The 20,880-nt window shown below is 39.4% G+C and overlaps 1 protein-coding gene across 1 annotated transcript in view; it reads left to right on the top strand.

The window, feature by feature from the left end:
• CCDC171 (coiled-coil domain containing 171) overlaps nucleotides 1-20,880 on the top strand; it is a 206,664-nt gene that overhangs the window by 33,636 nt on the left and 152,148 nt on the right. The window contains exons 9-11 of the mRNA XM_083352873.1: nucleotides 892-984; nucleotides 2,996-3,156; nucleotides 6,191-6,329. Coding sequence (XP_083208999.1) covers nucleotides 892-984; nucleotides 2,996-3,156; nucleotides 6,191-6,329 — 393 coding nt within the window. The remainder of the gene's footprint in view (nucleotides 1-891; nucleotides 985-2,995; nucleotides 3,157-6,190; nucleotides 6,330-20,880) is intronic.

Below are 20,880 nucleotides of genomic sequence, written 5' to 3'. Positions count from 1 at the left end.
TACAATTGTACTGAAAAAAGTTACTCATGACCCTTTTTCACCCTTGCTGCTGTTGCTGTGTCCCGGGCTCACGTGATCGCCTTTAGCAACCTTTTGACGAGCAAAATCAATGGGGGAGCCAGATTTATTTAACAACCGTGTTACTAACTTAAGAACTGCAGTGATTCACTTAACAACTGTGGCAAGAAAGGTCACAAAATGGGATAAAACTCACTTAGCAACTGTCTTGCTTAGCTACAGAAATTTTGGGCTCAATCGTGGTCCTAAAACTAGGACTACCTGTATGGGTTCAAGGGCAATTTACACTTGGACCATCCTGCTGAAGTGGAGTGTACTTGGAGCCGTGTATTTCAAGGGTATTTTACTGGCACTCTGAAATGCCTCTCTGAATAGTTTTGCACAGATATTAATTATAACTCAATTTATAATTTTTAAAAAATGGAGAGATTTAAAAACATGGCCACAGTAGAGAAAGTGTCACAACCACGTAGAGGCCAAAGTTAAGCAAAATAAAATAATCCTTGGTGGCCCTTTAAAACGGAATAGATTAAAATGTGTTTGTGATCAGTATATTTGTATGATAATGGATTCTAAATATTCTACTACTATGGCATCACCCAATGGGAATATCTCAATAAAGTTATTCAATAAAGTTCTTATGAAACAAATATCTGGTTATTTATATATGAGAAGATCGGTAGGTATGCTGAATTTGGCCCTTGTAAAACTTCACAAAACAAGATAAGTTTCATGAACCAATCTGGAAGTAGTTAGGAGCCAATGCAGTTAAGGAAAGTTTGGACTGATATTAAATAGTACTTTTAAACCGAGAGTTTAGGGAAGCACTTGAGATGTGTGTGTTGTTAACTTCTTATCAACTTTTTTTAACAGCTAGCTATGGCCAGAATAAAAAAACTGGAGGAAAACATTGAGGCAGAGAGGGCGGCACATCTGGAATCCAAATTTAATTCTGAAATAATTCAGGTAAATTGAGAAAAGAATCACATGGAATCGATAAGTTCATTGCAGGCTTTTTGCACACCTGGATTCTTAACACATGTTTAATTATTTTACATTTAATTTTATGTTTTTGCGTATGAAATGTAATCATCTTTAAAGAACAATTGCTTGAAAGTATTTGGACAATTGGTTTGTAACTAATTAACTAATAAAGTAGAATGTGCTGGACAACTGGAGGGTTTTATGCCTCAGTCGGCAAGGCAAAGTGAAGTTTAACACACACACACACACACACACACACACACACACACACACACACACCCAGGTTGATTCCTAAATTGAGATAGCCTCACTGGTCATCATATCAGACTGGATCAACAGTTATCCTCCTAAGGTTAAATCTGTAAAATATGATTCAAGGGTGATAAATAGAGACGAGTTGGCTATAGGACTATATTTGTTGCCTTTGTCATCATTTGTCTGTTTGTCTTCCTTTGATGATATCGAAATTCATCCTAAAGCAGAATCCTCATAATTCAAGTTCTGTAACTAGCTGCACATCCTGCTTTCAAGTCTAGGAACTGAACTTAATTCTTAAAGCTGATCTGGAGAAAATGACAAGAGACTGGAATAACTTGCCTTTCGAAGTTGTGGGTGCTCCATCACTGAAGGCTTTCCAAAAGAGACTGGACAACCATTTGTCTGAAATGATACAGGGTCTCCTGCTCCAGCAGGGGACTGGACTAAAAAGACCTCCGTGGTCCCTTCCAACTCCATTGTTCCATGTTCTATGAATGCCTCTAGGGCAGGGGTGTCAAACTCAATTTCGTTGAGAGCCACATCAGCATTGCGGTTGCCCTCGGGGATGGGTGGGTATGGCCTGGGTGGGCGTGGCCTACTGGGTGGGCGTGGCTAGAGTGCATATGGCCTACTGGGTGGGCATGGCCAGCTCTACATCGTTCTCATCAAGGGTGCCTATGGGGGCCTGGGCAGGAGTGGGACAGATCTGAGGGTCTCTGGCAGAAGGAGGGTCTCTGGGCCAGGGCCAAGGCAGTGGGGGCCGTTCCCTCACTGTTTCCAGGATGGCTTCGCGGGCCACATGAAACCACTTTGTGGGCCGCATCCGGCCCCCAGGCCTTGTGTTTGACATGTCTGCTCTAGGGGGATTTTGGATTGCAAATACTAAGGCAAAATGCTGCCCAAAGGGTACCGTGACACTTTTCCATTTTACTCATGAAATGTATATGTTTCCGAGCAAATAAATCTTAAGACGCTCGCCATGTTGATTCTACATGCTTTCTCAGTCCTGTTGTCAAATTCTGAACCGAGGAACTGTGAAGGAATGTGTTTAAACCTGTGTCCTAAATAATTTATATCATAAGATCTTTTGCCCCACTGCCAAATACCAGAACACTGTACAAAACACCAGCCTAAAGTCCCATGGGAAAATCTTTTGTGCGCTCTTTATCCAGTAATAACTAGAAAGGTGTACATTTCCTGGAAAAAAAAAGCTAAGCAATGCTGATAAGCGTTTTTTTCCCCATCAATTTTCTCTATCATTTTTTTTCCTTTTTGTGTAGAATCTGTTGGATCCAAATGATTCTTTTCAAATGTTTTGAACTGTTTGCACTGTGGCGTACACGTCTCGGTGCTTTGATTTTTCTATTGATCATGCTCCAACAAAAGTCATGGTGAAGGGCAGCAGAAGCTGACTCTGATTGGGCAAGTGGGATCGGAGAATATTATACATGACCCTGAATTCACCCATTCCCTTAACCACAATTGTGATTGCCTGTCAACGTTAATCCGAGTTCATCATAGCCAGTATTTCTTTTACCAAACTATGGTGATCGGGTGGGTGAAAAGCTACACTTATCCTGACTTTATGTATATAAACCCCCCCTCTCTCTCTCTCTCTCTGCATGTGGAATGATTTTGGCCTAGCCATTTTGTCTTGCCTCATTTTGATCTGACATAGAGCGAAGCTCTGCAGCCTCTTGTAATCCTGATTGTTGTTCTCCTGTGATTTCTGCAGTTGCGGATCCGAGACCTTGAAGGAGCTTTGCAAGTGGAGAAGGCCAGCCAAGCAGAAGCCGTTTCTGACTTGGAAATGTTCAAAGGCAAATTTAGAGAGGTGGAAAATGCCTATGAGAGAGAGAAGCGAAACGCTCACGACAGCCTGGAAAAATTCGACATGTGAGTGGCTTCTTTGCTAACTGAGAATTGGTATTTGAGGGGAAAGACTCACACCAGTCCACAAAATACTCATCTATTCCCTCCTATAACTCACACAGCACAGAGCGGATGGTGGCTTTAAATAGGGTGATGTGATATGGAGTTAGTGGAGTTGCTGTGTGACTTGGCCCCTGTGTGGTCATTTTTTACTCTCCTAAAAGAATTCCATGGCTATGGATCCCTTTTAAGACTTAGGCTGCAATATTTTGCCAAGTGTTTTGGTTCAAACCAGGGGTAGGCAACCTTGGCTCTTTTATGACTCGTGGACTTCAACTCCCAGAATTCCTGAGCCAGCTGGCTCAGGAATTCTGGGAGTTGAAGTCCACGAGTCATAAAAGAGCCAAGGTTGCCTACCCCTGGTTTAACTTGTAGATTGTTCAGTGCTTAAGCAATGCTTAACAGTTTGTGAAACCTTTGGAATTTTCAAAATTTCGGCATAAAGGTGACTAAAATGTGTCATGTTCCACACACATATGTTTTAAAACAATATAAAGAGAACCCAATTAAACAAATTACACTTGTTCATTTATTTATTGAGGAAAATGATCCAAAGCTTAATTGGATTTTCTGATACATTCTCTGAAATGTACCCCCTGGAATAGCCTTTTGTAGTGATAGTAAAATTAGATGTTGAGCATTTGGGGCAATATTTACCTCCCTAAAAAGCAATAAATGTTAGTTGAATTAATATTTGAAAAAATGCAACAATTGTATTAATAAACTTTCTAGATATATCTATATCTCTCTATATATACAGTAGATATAGATTCATAGAGTTAGTCTTCACTCTAAAAGGGCTATAATTGACTACTACTGATTTTGTATAATGTGCAAAATGAGAACTCGTTAGTATTTAAAACATTTCCTTCCTTTCTTTTTTCCGCTCCTTCCTTTCTCCCTCCCTCCCTCGCTTCTGGATGTTAAAACAGACCCTCTTCCTGCTTGTAGGAAGAGTTAGAACAAGACTAATTCATGGCAGGCCAGAACTGGGAAATATAGAAAATAAAATCAAAATAAAAAGTGCAATAATGTACATGAAAGAACATGTTGAGTAAATCTTTCTGAATTTTCCTGTCTTGATTTTTAAAAAATGGTCTCACCCCACACTAGGCGTTATCTTACAGAATTCTTTCTTTAAGGTATCTGGTATTAAAAAGACACTACCAATTCCCTGCATGTTATTTTACTCTGATTACAAATAACCCAACTAAAATATTTCATAGATAACATCAAAAACACCATTTTTTTTTCTTACATCACTCATCAATTATTGATCAGATTGTTCTCTTCCAGGATGTTGATTGTATGCTTCAAACAAAATATGATTTATTGATTCTTTTAGATTTCTAAGCGGATCTGTTAGTAATTTTCAATACGTTAGTCCAGAATTGCAATATTGTTTGAATATTTGGTTAAGTGATAGATATGTATATTGCAGTAGACGTTGGGGAAAAAACCCCACAAAAATTCTCCTTTGTAACTATACTCCAAATTGGTTGCTGTCTTTTTATCAGAATATCCTTGACGGTTTACTACTGCAATACATCAAAGCAGTCCCACTGGTGTAGGAAGGTCTGTGTGAATCCTTTCACTAGAAGAACATAATATTAGCCCTGCCGAACTCATGTTGGTAATGCAGAAGGATGGATAGCAAGGCTTCACGATGGTTACAGTTCCCCTCACTTTATGGTTCTTATACTTGAAACAAATTTCTCTTTTCTTCGATATTGTTTTGATATTGGAGAAGCTCCCGCAGCAGAGTTTGCCACCGTAGCTAGGAACAAGATGTGAGTAGAAATCTTCCTGTTGGTGAAACCCTTCCTAAATTCCCTGAAAGAGAAGGAGAGAACTTATTGTACAGACACTGGAATAGTTTCTCTGTAGTTGTAACTATAGCAAGGCCTGAGAAAGCAGCATTAGAATTTCCACATGTGGGCTATAGACCAGGGCTTTTCAACCTTTTCACCCATTGTACCACTTTTAGGATATGGCAATATCTGAGTGTCAGGACCCACCCCAAACCACGTCTTAGGAAGACAGAAACTCTTGGAGTCAGATCTAGTCCAAAAGGAATCTTTACTAGGACATGCTTGGTTATGGGAATACAAGACAGGACTTAGTATTGTTTTACAAATTGAAATTTTATAAAGGGTAGCCAGTTCAACCCCCCTTCCCTCAATCCCATTTGGTCAGCCCCCATCCTTCAACTTCGTGTCAACCCTTTCATAGAAAAAAAAAGGAACTTCGAATCTTTATGGTTATTGCCTTCTTCCTCTCCCCCTCTCTTTTGATTCCCCCTAGTTCAAAAGGTTTCCTTGGTCTTTGAAATAATCTAAGACAGGCTGAATCCACATATGCTCCTCCTTCCTCGGGAGATGGCAGAATCCGTATGGGGGGATAATGTTTTAAACATACATTTATGAATGTGATATAAATGGATTCTGACATCGAGTACCACCAGTCGCCTAACTAGGTGTCAAAAACTTGTTAAGTGAATCTGGCCTCCCCATTGACTTTGAGTTGTCAAAAGGTCACAGAAGGTGATTGCATGACCATGGGACACTGCAACCATCATAAATATTGGTTCATGTAAACCAACTGCCAAGCATTTGACCTTTGATCACATGACCATGGGGATGCTGCAACGTCATCAGTGTGAAAAATGTATCATATGTCACTTTTTGGTGCCATTGTAACTTCGAACAATCACTAAATGAATGGTTGTAAGCTGAGGACTACCTGTATTCCAGATTTTATCTTTTAGTTAGTCAGATATATTTGATGCCATTCAATGAGTTTAAATAACCTGAATTTGATTATTCCCAGAAGATGTCCTGGATTATTAGAACAGATAAATGCTACCACATCCATTGACTTTTAGATTTGTTTTTTTCCTGGTTTTCTTAAACGTTAGCAAAATGATAGCATAGAAGTATTGTTGTTTCATCGAGAACAGTATATAACATATTTAAATTTTTACAAAAAATCTTTTCAGGTTAGAAAGGGAGTATCTAGCTGCAAACAAACGGCTAAACGAAGAGATAGAAGAAAACAGGAAAGTAATTAAAGACCACTCTCAGATGCTGCAGGATAATGAAAAAAGTTACAAAGAATTACAGGCTGAACTTCTCCTGGTAAGAGAGAAACCTTGAGGCATTTCCTTTATTGGTGTGAACATGCTATGTTTATTGCTAGATCCTTTTCTCTTTTCTTTAGGAAGACCTTTCTATAAAAAAAATCCATTCAAAAGGGTGTCTAATCTTGGCAACTTTAAGACTTGTAGACTTCAACTCCCAGAATTCCCCAGCCAGCTGAGGAATTCTGGGAGTTGGAATCCACAAAGTTACCAAGATTGGACACCCCCTGATTTAAAAGATATCCTTTCCCTATGAATATCAGAACTTATAACCAAATCGGTTCTTGAAATAACAATTTGTAAATGAATATGTGGCCAGCTTCACAGGGTAAGTGTAGAGTTTGACAATGTCCATTAAGGACCAATAAAATAGATGTAATTGGGGAAGGAAGGAATATAGGTGTTTCAGAGAGAGCTGCATGTTGGTCTCTGAGTCGTTGCGTTACACAACTCTTCGCATGCTATAGATATACTACTCATGAATCTGCATGAACACTGAACCTTTCAATTTGCATATTTTACCCTCAAAATAAGCTTGTCCTGAATCTGAGCTTTCTTGAGGTTTGCAGCAGTTTTGCCAAAGAATCCATGATTGGTTTGCACCAAATATATGAACAAAGGGAATGTATCTACTGATCTGGAATTTAGTCATTCAGGCTATGTGAGTGGGTTCTTGGGAATATGAAAAAAGTGATTTAATTTAAAGTGTTCTACTGTAAGCGGTTTTTGACCCCTTTTACTATCACCGTGTATAATCAAGATTCATCATCATTCCCAAATTGTGGAAACTTTCTACATTTCAGTAGGTACCAAACTTAATTGTGAGATGTCTGTAATGATTGCTAAATGTGGCTATGGATCCAGATCCTTGCAGGGTCTTAAAATGAAATATGCAATGGCTCTTTAAACAGCACCCGTGAAACAGCTGCATTTCATCAGCTGAACAGGAAGGAAAAGGGTTCTGTTCCACATAATATTCTCAATATCATTTTTAATTTCCTATCAATTAGCTTGCAAAATAGCTAGGAGCATATTAGTAAGGGGAGCCTTGTTTAGTCCAATATTCTGTTTCCTGTGGTAGCTAGCCATCTCTACCTACCAGAAACCTAAAAAAGGGTAACAGCTACCTCTTCCTAATGTTTCCCAGCTACTAATAAGAGAAGAAGAAAGCTACCTTTTATTGTAGAAATAACAAGTAGTTACTGAGAGCCTTGTACCTTATTTGCCTAATCACTTTTTAAGCAGATCAGGTTGGTAGCTACCACTGCATCCCTGTAGTAGTGAATTCCATTTGTGTGAAGGCATATTTCTTTTTGACTGTCTTGGGCAGGGGTCAACAACCTCAAACAGTGAAAGAGCCACTCAGAACCGGTTCCCTCACAAAAGAAAAAACTGGGAGCCGCAAAAAATATGTGCGTATGGACGTCCATGCGCACATGCGCAGAACAGGGTTTGACTGAAGAGTAGAGCCAAGGCGAGATATGCACCTACCCTGCATATTTGAATTGATTGGTTGAACTTTTTTAGTCCCACTTTTTTTTGGGGGGGGACTGCACATGGCAGAGGACCAGGAGCCGCAGGAGACGGCTGAAAGAGCCGCATGCGGCTCTGGAGCCGCGGGTTGCAGACCTGTGGTCTTGGGCTTCTGCTTCATTGAACAGTTATGTTTTTCAATATTAAGAGGGAGAATTCTTTCTAATTAGGTGACAGGTGTGGCCAAGTAGATGGAAAGATTTTTTTTTAACCTTTGAGCATTCTGTTTTTCTCACTACAACTTCACATTTATGCTCTAGTTTTTCCCCCCACATACCCATCATCAATAATAATTCTCGTAACTAAAGCGAGATACTACAGATTTAAGTACTCAGTGGCTCCATGTTCACATACAAGTGGACTAAGAATAAAAGAGATTTCGAAGTTCCTTAACACTTAAATCTGTGTTTCTTGATATCTGTTCCTTACATTTTAAAGCTAAATTTGACTGCATGTTTAAAAATAGACTGTTTTTCAGAATATTGTTCTGCTTTAAAATCACTCAAGGAACAATGTTTATTAGATATTAAATAAATAAGGGTTTTAATAGTCATGTTATTAAACCTCTAGTTAAAAAGAAAGAGTAATACAAACTAAAAAGAAAAAAAAGAAAAAAAGAGGACAGAGAAAAGAAGAAAATAGAAAAATAGAAACAAAAGAAAAAATAATACCATATAGTAAAGAAAAAGAACAGATATATACGATATGATTATCACCCATCATCACTATAAATGTAAACAATTTTTGTAACTTATTACCTTCTCTTAAAATACAACAAATGATCTCTTCTTCTCATCCCATTTTTAATAATCTATAAACAAATCTTTAAAACCTCATTGTTCAGTCCTGATCAGGAAAAGGCAAACCAGAGATAGCAACGTATCTATTTTAACCTTGATCAGATAAACCAATTTTATAGTCCTTCCTTTTACTTTTAACAACCTTGATCTCTAAAAATGAAGCTATCTTCAGTTCACCATTTCTTCCTTGGAAGTGCAAGTTTTTGGTTGTTGTTTTTTTAATGCTACAATCTGTTGGTTTCATTTTTGCACTGAGCTGCTTCATTTCGAACAATGTACAGACTGAGAAGTATTTAATGTGCAAGAGCAAGATAAAATTTGCTGCTCCCACGTTGATATTGGCATCATGGAATATTGTTGAGGAGTAAGTAATGTGGATCCCTTTTTTCTGCTTGTACCTGCGGGAAGTCACAATGTAGAAGGCGTTATTTAGCTGGTGGAGGCAATATGTGTATTTTCCCACATGTTTATTTGAAAGAAGTTACCTGGTAGAGCTTTTTGGATTGCACCACTCTTTGGTTAATGCTCTGTTGTATCTGTATTTTTACTTGTAACATTAAGTGAAAGAAAATAACACCTGCTCTGTAATACAACATCTTCCAAGATAAGGAGGAACAATACTTGCCTAAGAGCAATAGTTCTCATAAATAAAGAGTCACTTTCCCAAAGTATAGAACAGGGGTAGGCAACCTTGGCTCTTTCATGACTCATGGACTTCAATTCCCAGAATTCCTGAATTCTGGGAGTTGAAGTCCATGAGTCATGAAAGAGCCAAGGTTGCCTACCCCTGGTATAGAATCAGATCGTCTGTAGGTGCTGTCTACTTGAGACCTTTGTCTTCCCTAGAAATATCCTTGCTTGGAGATACTGCTGTCTAAAGTTATAATCAAGTTCTTGGTAGGGTGTGTTACCAGGCCAAGCTCCAGGTATTATTATTTGTTCTCCTTGTTCCTTAAGAAAAGTATCAAAAGATCCCAAAACAATTTGTACCTTGATGTAGACTCAAACTCTTTGGAGGGTGCTGTATATTACTGGCTTCAGAAGGTGCCAGCTGTTCTGCGAGTTCCTGGAATGCTGAAGGGATGTGGATTGGTATGTTTCTCTGTTAACATTAATGTTAAGTTGGAAAAAAAAATCCTTTTCGGCAATTCACCCTAGTTTGAGTCTATTCCTTTCAAATCATAGCATACCTTTTGGTTCCCGGGTTGCCAACAGAACATTTTACCTTCAGATTATTACTATTAGATAGGCTTTCCTCTTTTTGCAGATCAGTTCTTGCACAGTGCTCTACTGTGAAAACAGTAAAGTGTATTTTATCTCTGATTTTGAAGAGAGACAGAGAGAGAGAAAAAGTACTCCCTTGCTTTGTTGGGGAGAAAAATGTTCAAACTTTAAATTGAACAATGGAAGCCTCAGGTAGATTCATTGTTGGAAAAGATTTAAATGCACTTCTCCATTTCAGGAACTTTCTGTGGATCAAAGGTTTATGTGCTCTCTTGCTATTTTATCTGCCCCAACTGGTATTAAACCTCTTTGTGGTCTCATTCACTGACCATAATTTGGATACCCTTTAGCTGCTTGTAGTCTATTAAGTATGGAAGCAATTTAAATTCATATACTTTTAAGACCAGTTAGGGGACTATTACAATTATCTAGTCTGACCTCATATGCATACTGGCTACAAAATTCATCCTGGTTGAATTGAAGTGTACCTTCCACTGAGATTTCATATTTCATTTAGAAACTCCACGTAGCAAGTTGTTTGATAAGTGGTTCATTTTAATCATCCACAGTATATGAAATTTAATCTCTTTATCTGTAACTTTTGCTTTCAGGGATTAAAATGTGTTTCATGATGTATTTGTATTGCCAAGGACTCAGATGGATTCTAATGCAACTGTGAAGCATGGTTGAAGGATATAATTAGGCCACGGGATTAAATACTTGCCCATCTTTCTATAGGTGATTTTACCATGATTAAAGCTTATGCCTTTGCTTTGGTTACTTTTGCCTAACACTAAATTCTAGCTCTAGTTAATAAGCTGTGACAACTATTAGTAAAGTGAATGGGAAGAACTGAAGTGGAATAGGGCTTCGTTCCAAGGCCCATTTTCAATTGCTTCAAATAATAAAGGAATTATAATCGCAAGGCGATCAAACCAGTCAGTCCTAGAGGAGATCAACCCTGACTGCTCTTTAGAAGGCCAGATCCTGAAGTTGAAATTCAAATACTTTGGCCACCTAATGAGAAGGAAGGACTCACTGGAGAAGAGCCTAATGCTGGGAAAGGTTGAGGGCAATAGAAGAAGGGGACGACAGAGAATGAGGTGGCTGGATGGGGTCACTGAAGCAGTAGGCGTGAGCCTAAATGGACTCCAGAAGATGGTAGAGGACAGGAAGGCCTGTAGGAACGTTGTCCATGGGGTCGCGATGGGTCAGATACGAGTTCGCAACTAACAACAACAAAAAAAATATTAAATAATTTCTTTCATCCTAGACCTAGAAATAAGCTGGTTGAATGGCTGCAACCAGGCTGGAGATACCGTTTGAAGGCTAATTTTCTAGATCCACTTCATTTTTGCTTCACATTTAGTTTTGGGACCGACATGGACATGGTTGCCTTGCAGATAGATAGTGCTGTCTGAGCTTGGTTGTTTTCTTTCAGACATTTCATTACCCAAATTAGGTAACATTATCAGTGGTAGCAGGGAGTGGGTTTGTTCTCATTTTAAATTCTAGTGGCTTGCTTTGTTGGTATTGATGGGAGTGGCCTTGGTGGTTCTTTGGTTGGGGCTGTTTACTGTTTGGCACCTCTTGATTGTCTAATGTTAATCCTGGTGTTAATCTGTGGTCATCCTGGTGTTAATCTGTGGTCATCTGGGTGTTGATTGCTGGTGGGGAGATGTTTTGGTCTTTCTGTTCCCTTTTTGCCTTGTAGATTGTCTCTTTTGAATAGTAGATAAAACAAATTTTTATGTCTGTGTGATTTATCTTTATTTATTTTTATGTCTGACTGTTTTATTAAGAGTGCCAGGCTTCCAGCAATTTTCTAACATACTTGGACTCGACCTGGTCTAGGCTGGTCACAGTTCGCAGTTGAACCTATGGCTAAGTCTGTCCATGTGCTGTGAAATTAAGACATTTTCATTATGTCTTCTTGCTGTTAGTTGGTATTCATGGATACGCAAACAATACCCCAATCAGGGAACTGCTGAATAAGATGACAATAAACAGCCCAACCAAAGAACCACCAAGACTGCTCTTACCAACATTGATAGGACAAGGCAGTAGAATATACAAAGAGAACAAACCCCGCTCCCTGTTAGCACTGATGATGTTACCTCATTTGAGCAATGAAACATCTCCAAGAAAACAATCAAGCTCAGAGAGCACCAAGGTCCCCTCATTGATTAGGCCTTCTGGCAAGTGCCTAGTTGGATTCTGGACAGAAGGTTACCTTTGAAAATTTTTCAGACATAATAGAGTCAACATTTTATTCATTTAGTTAAATTATAACCTGTATTTCTCCAGGAGTTCAAAATTGATACAATCCATTCCATAAAAAGGTAAAGGTAAAGGTTCCCCCGCACATGTGTGCTAGTCGTTTCCAACTCTAGGGGCCGGTGCTCATCTCCATTTCAAAGCCGAAGAGCCAGCGCTTGTCCGAGGACGTCTCTGTGGTCATGTGGCCGGCATGACTAGATGCCAAAGGCGCACGGAACACTGTTACCTTCCCACCGTAGTGGTCCCTATTTTTCTACTTGTATTTTTACATGCTTTCGAACTGCTAGGTTGGCAGGAGCTGGGACGAGTAACAGGTGCTCACTCTGCTACGCGGCACTCGGGATTTGACCTGCCAAACTGCCGACCTTCTGATCGACAAACTCAGCGTCCTAACCCACTGAGCCACCACATCCCTTATCCATTCCATAGTAGTGCTCTAAAAGTTGTATTGCCTACTAGTCCACTGCAAGGTGAAAATCAAAAGATTTGATGTTAGTTTTTTAAAAGCTGTGAATGGGTTAGGACCAAAGTATATTGAGAAATGTCTCCTCCCTTATATACAGTGCATGCTGAAGTTCTTGGGCCACCTTCTGGGTAAACTGAGGCAGGTAGGCATAGGTAGAAAACTCTCACAGTTGTGGGGATTTGTCCATGGAATGCCCTTCCTTGGGAGACATATTTGGCACTAATATTGTTATCTCTTCAGGCTAGGCAAAAAACGTCCTCTTCGGAAGGAATCTTCATCTAATCTGAGATGCTCAGTAAAATTGAACAGAGCATCTCTTCGACATAAGAGGCTTGCTGATCGTTTTACTAAGCTTCCTCTCCCTTTATTATTACTTTTCTACAGGGTTAGACAACTGTGGGCCTAAATCTATTGGTGATCCTCAAGCTAGTTTGAAAATCCCACATAAGGCATAATTTTAGGTTTTGGGCAAGTGCTATGTCTTCTGTTTGGGAGAGATTAAAAAAAAAAAAAGAAGAATGCAAAATTCACCCCTGAGTAATCCGCATATTAGGATAGATAAACACATGAGGAAATAAGCAGTCTTTCTTCAGAAATCTTCACCAGGAAAAATATTGAGGATACTGTTTTAAAAAGAGGGCAGAGAAGAAGCAAGAAAGTCCACAAATTAGGCCTAGGTTCAATCCATGAAGTCTGCAGCAGATCAAAGTCATTCCCAGAATGGAATTTGCAGACTGAGCCAAGGTGTTATTGTATATTGTTTCATCAGGTTATACCTAATATTCAGGAAGACAAGCAATGGTTGTCCCCGCCCCCAAATTCTGGGAAATACAAAAACCGTAATCTCCCATAGAAAGTAACAGATGAGGGGGGGTACAGGGGGACAGTCAGAAAAAAAATGATGCCCTCATCGATTTTTGATTAATCTTGCAGGAAACAAATTGCCCAGAAATGTTCCCTCCAGTAGAACATTAGTAGACAGTCTCAGAATTTAAGTTTCGGGGGAGGCCCCATTTCAGGACTGCCACATTCTTCTCAAGCTATGATCCTTCCCTTGTGTATTGTGTTTGAGTATTTGAGTAGAAGTCTGGACTTCTTTCCCCCCTGCTTTTCCCATGATCATCCCATGAATGTGAGGAGTTTATGCTAAGGCCCTTACCAAGTGTGATCTCTAAAGGCTTGTCCAGCAAGCAGCTTTTCTCATGTCTGACTTAGTTCAGTATTGGAAGTGACAGCTAGAAAGGGAGGATTATCCAATGTAGCATGGGGGGGTTTGCACAGCAGTTGCTGTTCTTGATTATATTGCTTGCACTTATTCTGATAGTTCCCAGATTGCTGCGTGGGCTAGCAGGGATCAGCACTGGGAATTGGCACTGTCCCCCACACAGCCTCCAGATCGTGTATATATGTGTGCGTCTTGTGTGTGTATCCGTATAGCCAATGACACTTGAAAACTCTTCCAGCTGGAAGTATTTATTTTCCGAGTAGGTTTCTGCTAAAACATGTCTTCAGAATTGTGAAAGATTTTGGAGTCTTTGTTTTAGGATGCATAAACTTATTAAGGCAATCGCCTTATCGAAGCTAGGCATGTTGGATCCGAAGACTGAGAATTTATGCTGCCAAAAAAGAAATAGAGATGTAGATATAAATAAGATGTAACTTGCAATAATAAGTTTGTTATCTTTTTTTAAAGGACAAAAATATTTTGGATTCCTCTTTCACTCAGTTATTTATTTTTATAGGGTTTTTTTTCTACACCATTTATATCTGTATTATTGCGAGCCGTATAAATCACGATGATATATTTTTAGCTCTAACCGGGCCAGTATTTGTCTGATTGTCAGAGGTCAAAATTAAACGTAGCACTGCCATATGATTGGTACCTAACTGGCTATTGCCCAAAGATAGCTCGTTAGAAACAAATGAACTAAGTTAAATTTAGGCCCACCTGAAAATTAATAGGGCAAGTTAACCATGGCTAAACTTTCATTGTAGGTAGTCCTCGCTTACTACTCCTTTCAGCCATTCAAATCTGTGATGGTGCCGGTCCTTGGAGTTTCAGACATTGTAGTATCCCATGATCCCATGGTCAACATTCAAAATCTGGCTTCTGACAGGAGGTTCCAGATGGCAACCGTGTGACATCTACAATTAATGACCGGCAGTGATTTGCTTAATGATAATGATCAGGATTGCTGGAATTTCTGTTGTTAAGCAACATTCACATCATGTTGCTGCGTATAGGTAGGTCGCTTAGTGACAGAAATTCCAGTCCCAAAATTGCTGTTGTAAACCGGGGATTGTCTGTAGTTTCCACAGGAACTAAATTCAAAATGTGTGCAGGTTTAATTTTTTTGTCTATTTTTCTTCCCTCTTGGAAATTTATGCTAATCACTGTAACCCTGTAGGAAGATGCCTTTTTTTGGCTTACTTTTAATGCCATTCCTCCTGGCTGATTTGGTAGTTCAACTTTAATAGTATTTACCTGGTTAATATTAAATATCATTAGGGCATTTTTTTAAAGGTAAGAATGAACTGTTATAAATTTTAAGCATTAATAGATTCAATATTTTCTGGAAATATTGGGCTAGATAACTACAGAAGTTCAAGAATAAGTCAGTTATTTAGCATTAAGGGTGTCCCAAAATAGATATAATAAATGCAGTATTTTGGATAAAACACTGGTGGGAATTGGCTACATCAGAACAATTTGGGTAGCGATAAGCTTGTCATATAGTTTGTATTGACTTCCTTTTAAATGCCCTGTAAACCCCCCTGAGTCCTTCGGGAAAGGGCGGTATATAAATCTAAATAAATAAATAAAATAAATAAATATAGTTGATCTGAAATTTTACAAAATTTTGTGTCCTATCTTGAATGCAAGCTATTCTCAGTGAAAGGTGCATGTTCCTTTTATGATAGTCTCTGGTGGGCTGGCTAATTTGTATGTGTGCAAAGAAAGAGTAAGCTGAACAAATATTCTCTGTACTATTATGAAAATTTAAAATCTCTCACTGAGCTTTCACACATGATAATTTATATTTTAAGACGGATTCATTGACATTGCAACTGCCTTGTATTTTCCTAGTTGTCATAGAAGAAGTGGAGATGGAAATAATTTGGTGCGTGCATGTTGCAATGATTTGTTGCTGATTTTTGTTACCAATGAGGGGTAACTAGGCAATTTCCTGTTGTTTTCTGAAGCGATGTGTTTTGGTTGTCATCTCCAGGTCTTCTGTTCGCTTTAATCTGCACAAAAATGCGCCAAGAAAGCTAAGATTACACATCACTTTTCAATCACTTATTAGTTTTTGTGAGGGATAAATGCCCTGAGCCTATTTTTTTCTTTCCCAAACAAACATGGAGGGGAAGGGGTGGGGGGTGGGGGGAAGAAAATGAAACATTAAAAAAAAGGATAAATCTCCTTTCTTTTATGGCTGAAATAAAAATATTGCTTTTGATATCCCACCTTGTATGTATAATTCAGCTACCCAAAGCAAGGCAGGTGCCTGAGAAGTATAGATTATATGCCTTGGGAAATAAATAATAAAATAATGTAAAAATCTGTGGGAAGGGAACTTGCGCATTCAAGAGCCAGTGAGGAGAATCAGAGTTACGGTATGTGGGACAATTTTTTATTTTATTTTTTTAAAAAAGTGAGTTGTGTTCATTTGGAGGCTTGTAAAGTTCACTTAACCTTTAAGATGAACACTTATCCTCCTTTTCCTTCTAGTACTTTGAGGAAATGTGCATATCATTTCATCCTTAATTCTGCCTGAAAAATAACCCTCTAATATAGTTAAGGTGTAGGACGCTGGTCGCCTCAATTCTAGTCCAACACTTCAAGTCCTACACTGTGCTGGAGTATTTTATGAACCTACAAAGCCCTAATATTCTCACACACACACACACACACACACACACACACACACACACACACACACACACACTCCCCCAACATCTCTAACTTTAGATAGCCAAGTGAACAAAGTGGAAATAGGTAAAGATCTCAGATTAGGATTTGAATCACAATGGATTAATGGCTCACTAAAATTCTTGGCTGTATTTAGGAAGCAGATTGATTTTAAGGTAGAGGCAAAGTCGGGGATGAATTGCACGGCAGCAGAGAGCTGGATTGGGAATGCAAGGAAATAAAGAGAAAATGACAGTCTGTTAGATATGAAAAGCGGTAAGGAAGAGAGACCAAATAGGGAAGGTTAAAGGCAGTGGTGGGATTCAGATATGTGAACAACCGGTTCTCTGTGTGGATGCCGCTTCTGGAAGTCCAATCTGGGCCTGGGCAACAAAAAATTAAGCTACCTGTTCTGCCGAAGTGGTGTGAACTGGCTGAATCCCACCACTGATTAAAGGGCGCATTGACAAGCCGCAGTGTTTAGGTACCAGTTTGGGAGCCATTCAGACAAGCCCAGATTCAAGTTTCTGAGTGTGGAAAAGCCAGACTAAACCTAGAAATATTTCTCTCCAAGTCAGAGGAAGACTCCAATGAGGAGCCATGCCAGAGTCTCAGAACAAAATATTATCCAATTTCCTTTTCTTTGCTGCCGTGATAAATGGCTCACTTCGTGCAGCGTTAGATGGAATTATGGAAAGCCAGGCAGCTGCTGTGTAACCAGATGAGTTCATTAAGTTAACACTTTCTGCCCGTCATTCCTTCGTCATAGGACTCGTTCAGTAATGCAAGTGAGCAAGGTTTGTCGATTCCTGTATTTAAAAACACTGGCAGTCTTTTTGTAGTGCCACCCTGTGGCCAAAGCATCACATAGCTCTTCTTACCAATCACCGTCAATCAGCACTCCTCTATCCCAAAAAGTGCTTCTGACAATAACTGCATCTTCAGATGCGTTGCTCAATATTCATAGATGGTTATATTAAAAAGTAGTAATTTAACCTTTTATAACATGCTAGACATTTTTGTTTCGACTGAAAGTGCTCCATAGAATTAAGTTGATTTATCCAATTCTAATAATGCTAACAAGCTCATCTTCCAAAATAAATAACATCTCCAATTTAGTTCTGGTATATAAATTAAACGATGGGGGAAGGAGGCATGGTTGTTGGCGAGAGATTTCTCCATGTTTGAGAAAGTGCTTATGGTTTCATCAGAACCACGGCCCATTTTAGCAAATGAAGCTAGCTGTCCCAATCATTCTTTGGGGAAATATTTATATACTAGATTATATGATACCTAGCTAACTTTTGTACTGATATCCAGGGCAATAAGCAATCTTGTTTTGTGAAATGGTTTAACTAATGCAGTGGTCTCTCCTGAGTGTATAACTGTGGTATTGTTTTGCCTTTTTAAAAAAACTATCCTGTTTTGGAGGTGGGTTCAAAATGATAATGAATTATCTGTGAAAGTTTGGAGAAAATTAAAATAAACTGGGCTAGTGCCAACTTCACTGCTGTCTGCTGATGTAAAAGGTACACATAGGGGAGCAGGCAGTATATTTCTGAGTTAATGTAGCCATTCAAAAGAGAGAGGTTGCTTTATGAAAAAGTATACAGGTAGTCCTCAACATACGACCACAATTAAGCCCCAAATTTCTGTTGTTAAGTGAGACATTTGTTAAATGAGTTTTGCCCCATTTTATGACTTTTGTTGCCACGGTTGTTAAGTGAATCACTGCAGTTGATACATTAGTAAGTTACGTTCCTACGTGAATCTGGCTTCCCCATGGACTTTGCTTGTGAGAAGGTCACAAAAGGTGATCAGAGGACCTTTGGACCCAGCGACGGTCATAAATATCAACCAGTTGCCAAGCATCTGAATTTTGATCGCTTGATCATAGGGATGTTACTGTGAAAAAACAGTCATAAGTCACCTTTTTCAGTCCCATTGTAACTTTGAACAGTCACTAAATGAACTGTTGTATGTCGAGGACTATCTGTACTTCTAGATATAGAAGTCATCTTCTATCTTTTATCTGTGGTGACTAGCTTGCTTCAAGGACTTTGTGGCGTTTTTGTGTTTTACTTTCCTGTCTTGTTGGTGGATTTTTAAAAAAAAAGCTTTCCATAAGATATTTGAACAGTTTAGGGCTTCCCAATCTTGGCAGCTTTAGGACACATGATCTTCAACTCCCAGAATTTTCCAGCCAACATTGGTGGCCAGGGAATTCTGGGAGTTAAGTTCACAGGTCTTAAAGTTGCCGACGTTGGGCAACCTTGAACTAGATAATTGCACACAAAGGTAGGCTATGTACACCAGCCTCTCCTAATACAGGATCCTTTGGGTGTTGTTGGTACTAACTCCTAAGAATACCCTGGCTACAATTTCGGTGTATTGGAATCCTAGGATTCACAGAAGGCTTGTTGTTGTTGTTAGTTGCGAAGTCATGTCCAACCCATTGCAACCCATGGACAACGTTCCTCCAGACGTTCCTGTCCTCTACCATCTTCTGGAGTCCATTTAAGCTCACACCTACTGCTTCAGTGACTCCATCCAGCCACCTCATTCTCTGTCGTCCCCTTCTTCTATTGCCCTCAATCTTTCCCAGAATTAGGCTCTTCTCCAGTGAGTCCTTCCTTCTCATTAGGTGGCCAAAGTATTTGAGTTTTAGCTTCAGGATCTGGCCTTCTAAAGAGCAGTCAGGGTTGATCTCTTCTAGGACTAACCAGTTTGATCGCCTTACTTTGATTTCTGTTCTAAATCAGTGGCTGTGGGAGTCACCCATATTTGGCATTAACAGTGAAGTGATTTGTTATCAATTATATTGTATATTGTGTAGCTAATTGCTTTTTATTTTATTTTCTTCAGCCCACTTTTTTCCCTACCCTTTCGGAAGTGGGATATTTTGGGAAGGGAGGACATAGGGTTCACATGCCCAGAATTGTCCAGCCAGCCTTTTTTGTGCCTCCATAGTGTGGGAAGTCAGCCTCCCTCCCCCGAGAAAGAAATATTTTTGGGAATATTAAAAGGCAGAATATTATATTTCCCCAAAGGATCTTAAAAGGCAGAAACCAACAACCCCCACCCCCACCCCCAGTCTCTCTGCCCCAAACAGAAACCAAGTCTGCAGAAATGCAGATTGGAACCAGGAAGCTGGTATTAGAAAGACAAAGATCCCTAGAATCAACTATCCCTCACACCAAAAAATCCAACAGTCATCAGCCACAGCCCCAGGGAAGCAGGATACAACCTTTGGGACATAATAGGATTAACCCACCACCGTCAGAATACCAGAAAGGCACACTCAGACTCAGGCCAAAGTCCATGCCACAGGAACAACTCCAAACAAAAGCTCAAGAAGTAGTGGTGGGATTCAGCCAGTTTGCACCACTTCAGCAGAACCGGTAGCTAATTATTTGTTGCCCAGGACTAGAATGGACTTCCGGAAGCAGCATCCACACAGAGAACCGATTGTTCACCTATTTGAATCCCACCACTGTCGAGAAGGTATAAAAACACACACCACTTGCTGCTGCATGTGGTCAGCTTTCCCAGAGCCATCTTTCTGTCTGTCTCTCCTCTTCAATAAACTACAACCTTCTTTCTAAAGCAGTCTCCATTTTGATTATTCCCAGCTTGGACTCTACCCTGATGAAGATTTTTCTTTCCACAATCGCACATTGCAGGGAAGGCTGCAGGATTCCTTTCTGTTTGTTATGCTGAAGGTTATCAGTCTTTCTACTTATTGGTATAGGACACGATGCTTAAGAACCGTATAACAATCAAGGATTCCAATAGGGAAATAAATTACTTTTTAAGTGGGTGGCAGGCAAGACGCTTAATGAGCTACCGACTTTGAAAGTCACTTTGCAACAGAATGAAGATCACCGAGGGAAACTTTACAGTAAAATAAGGATCACTGACTGTGCTTTTATTGAAATGGCTTCCCTCGTAGTGCTGCAATATGGAGAAGTCTCCGATGGTTAGAAAAAGCAGGAAGCCTTGGGATTATGGGTAGCTTTCTATCTACTCCATTTCTGCATCAGTTTAATTGTTCTGTTGTTAGTGCGCTTGGTTTTAAGACCGATGAGTAGGGTCCTCTGTCTGCTAGCGAGAAGTTCTATTTCAGTCTGCGGCATTTATCTTTGCAAGATCGATCTTTGGTGTGAGCAATCTTAAACCCAGAAGCTGTAGCCTACTTTACATGTGTATCGTGTCCCCAACAATTTTTTTTAAAGAGATTAAAGTTCAAAGGATAATGGCATCACTAGAAAAATTGCATATACTATGTATAATTCTTCTTTGTTATTACATATCCCTGATTTGGATGTGTTTA

The sequence above is a fragment of the Vipera ursinii genome (genome assembly GCF_947247035.1).
Source record: "Vipera ursinii genome assembly, chromosome: 2".
Taxonomy (NCBI): Eukaryota; Metazoa; Chordata; class Lepidosauria; order Squamata; family Viperidae; genus Vipera; species Vipera ursinii.
Note: the sequence above shows the minus strand (reverse complement) of the source record. Positions and strands in the feature narration are given on the sequence as shown.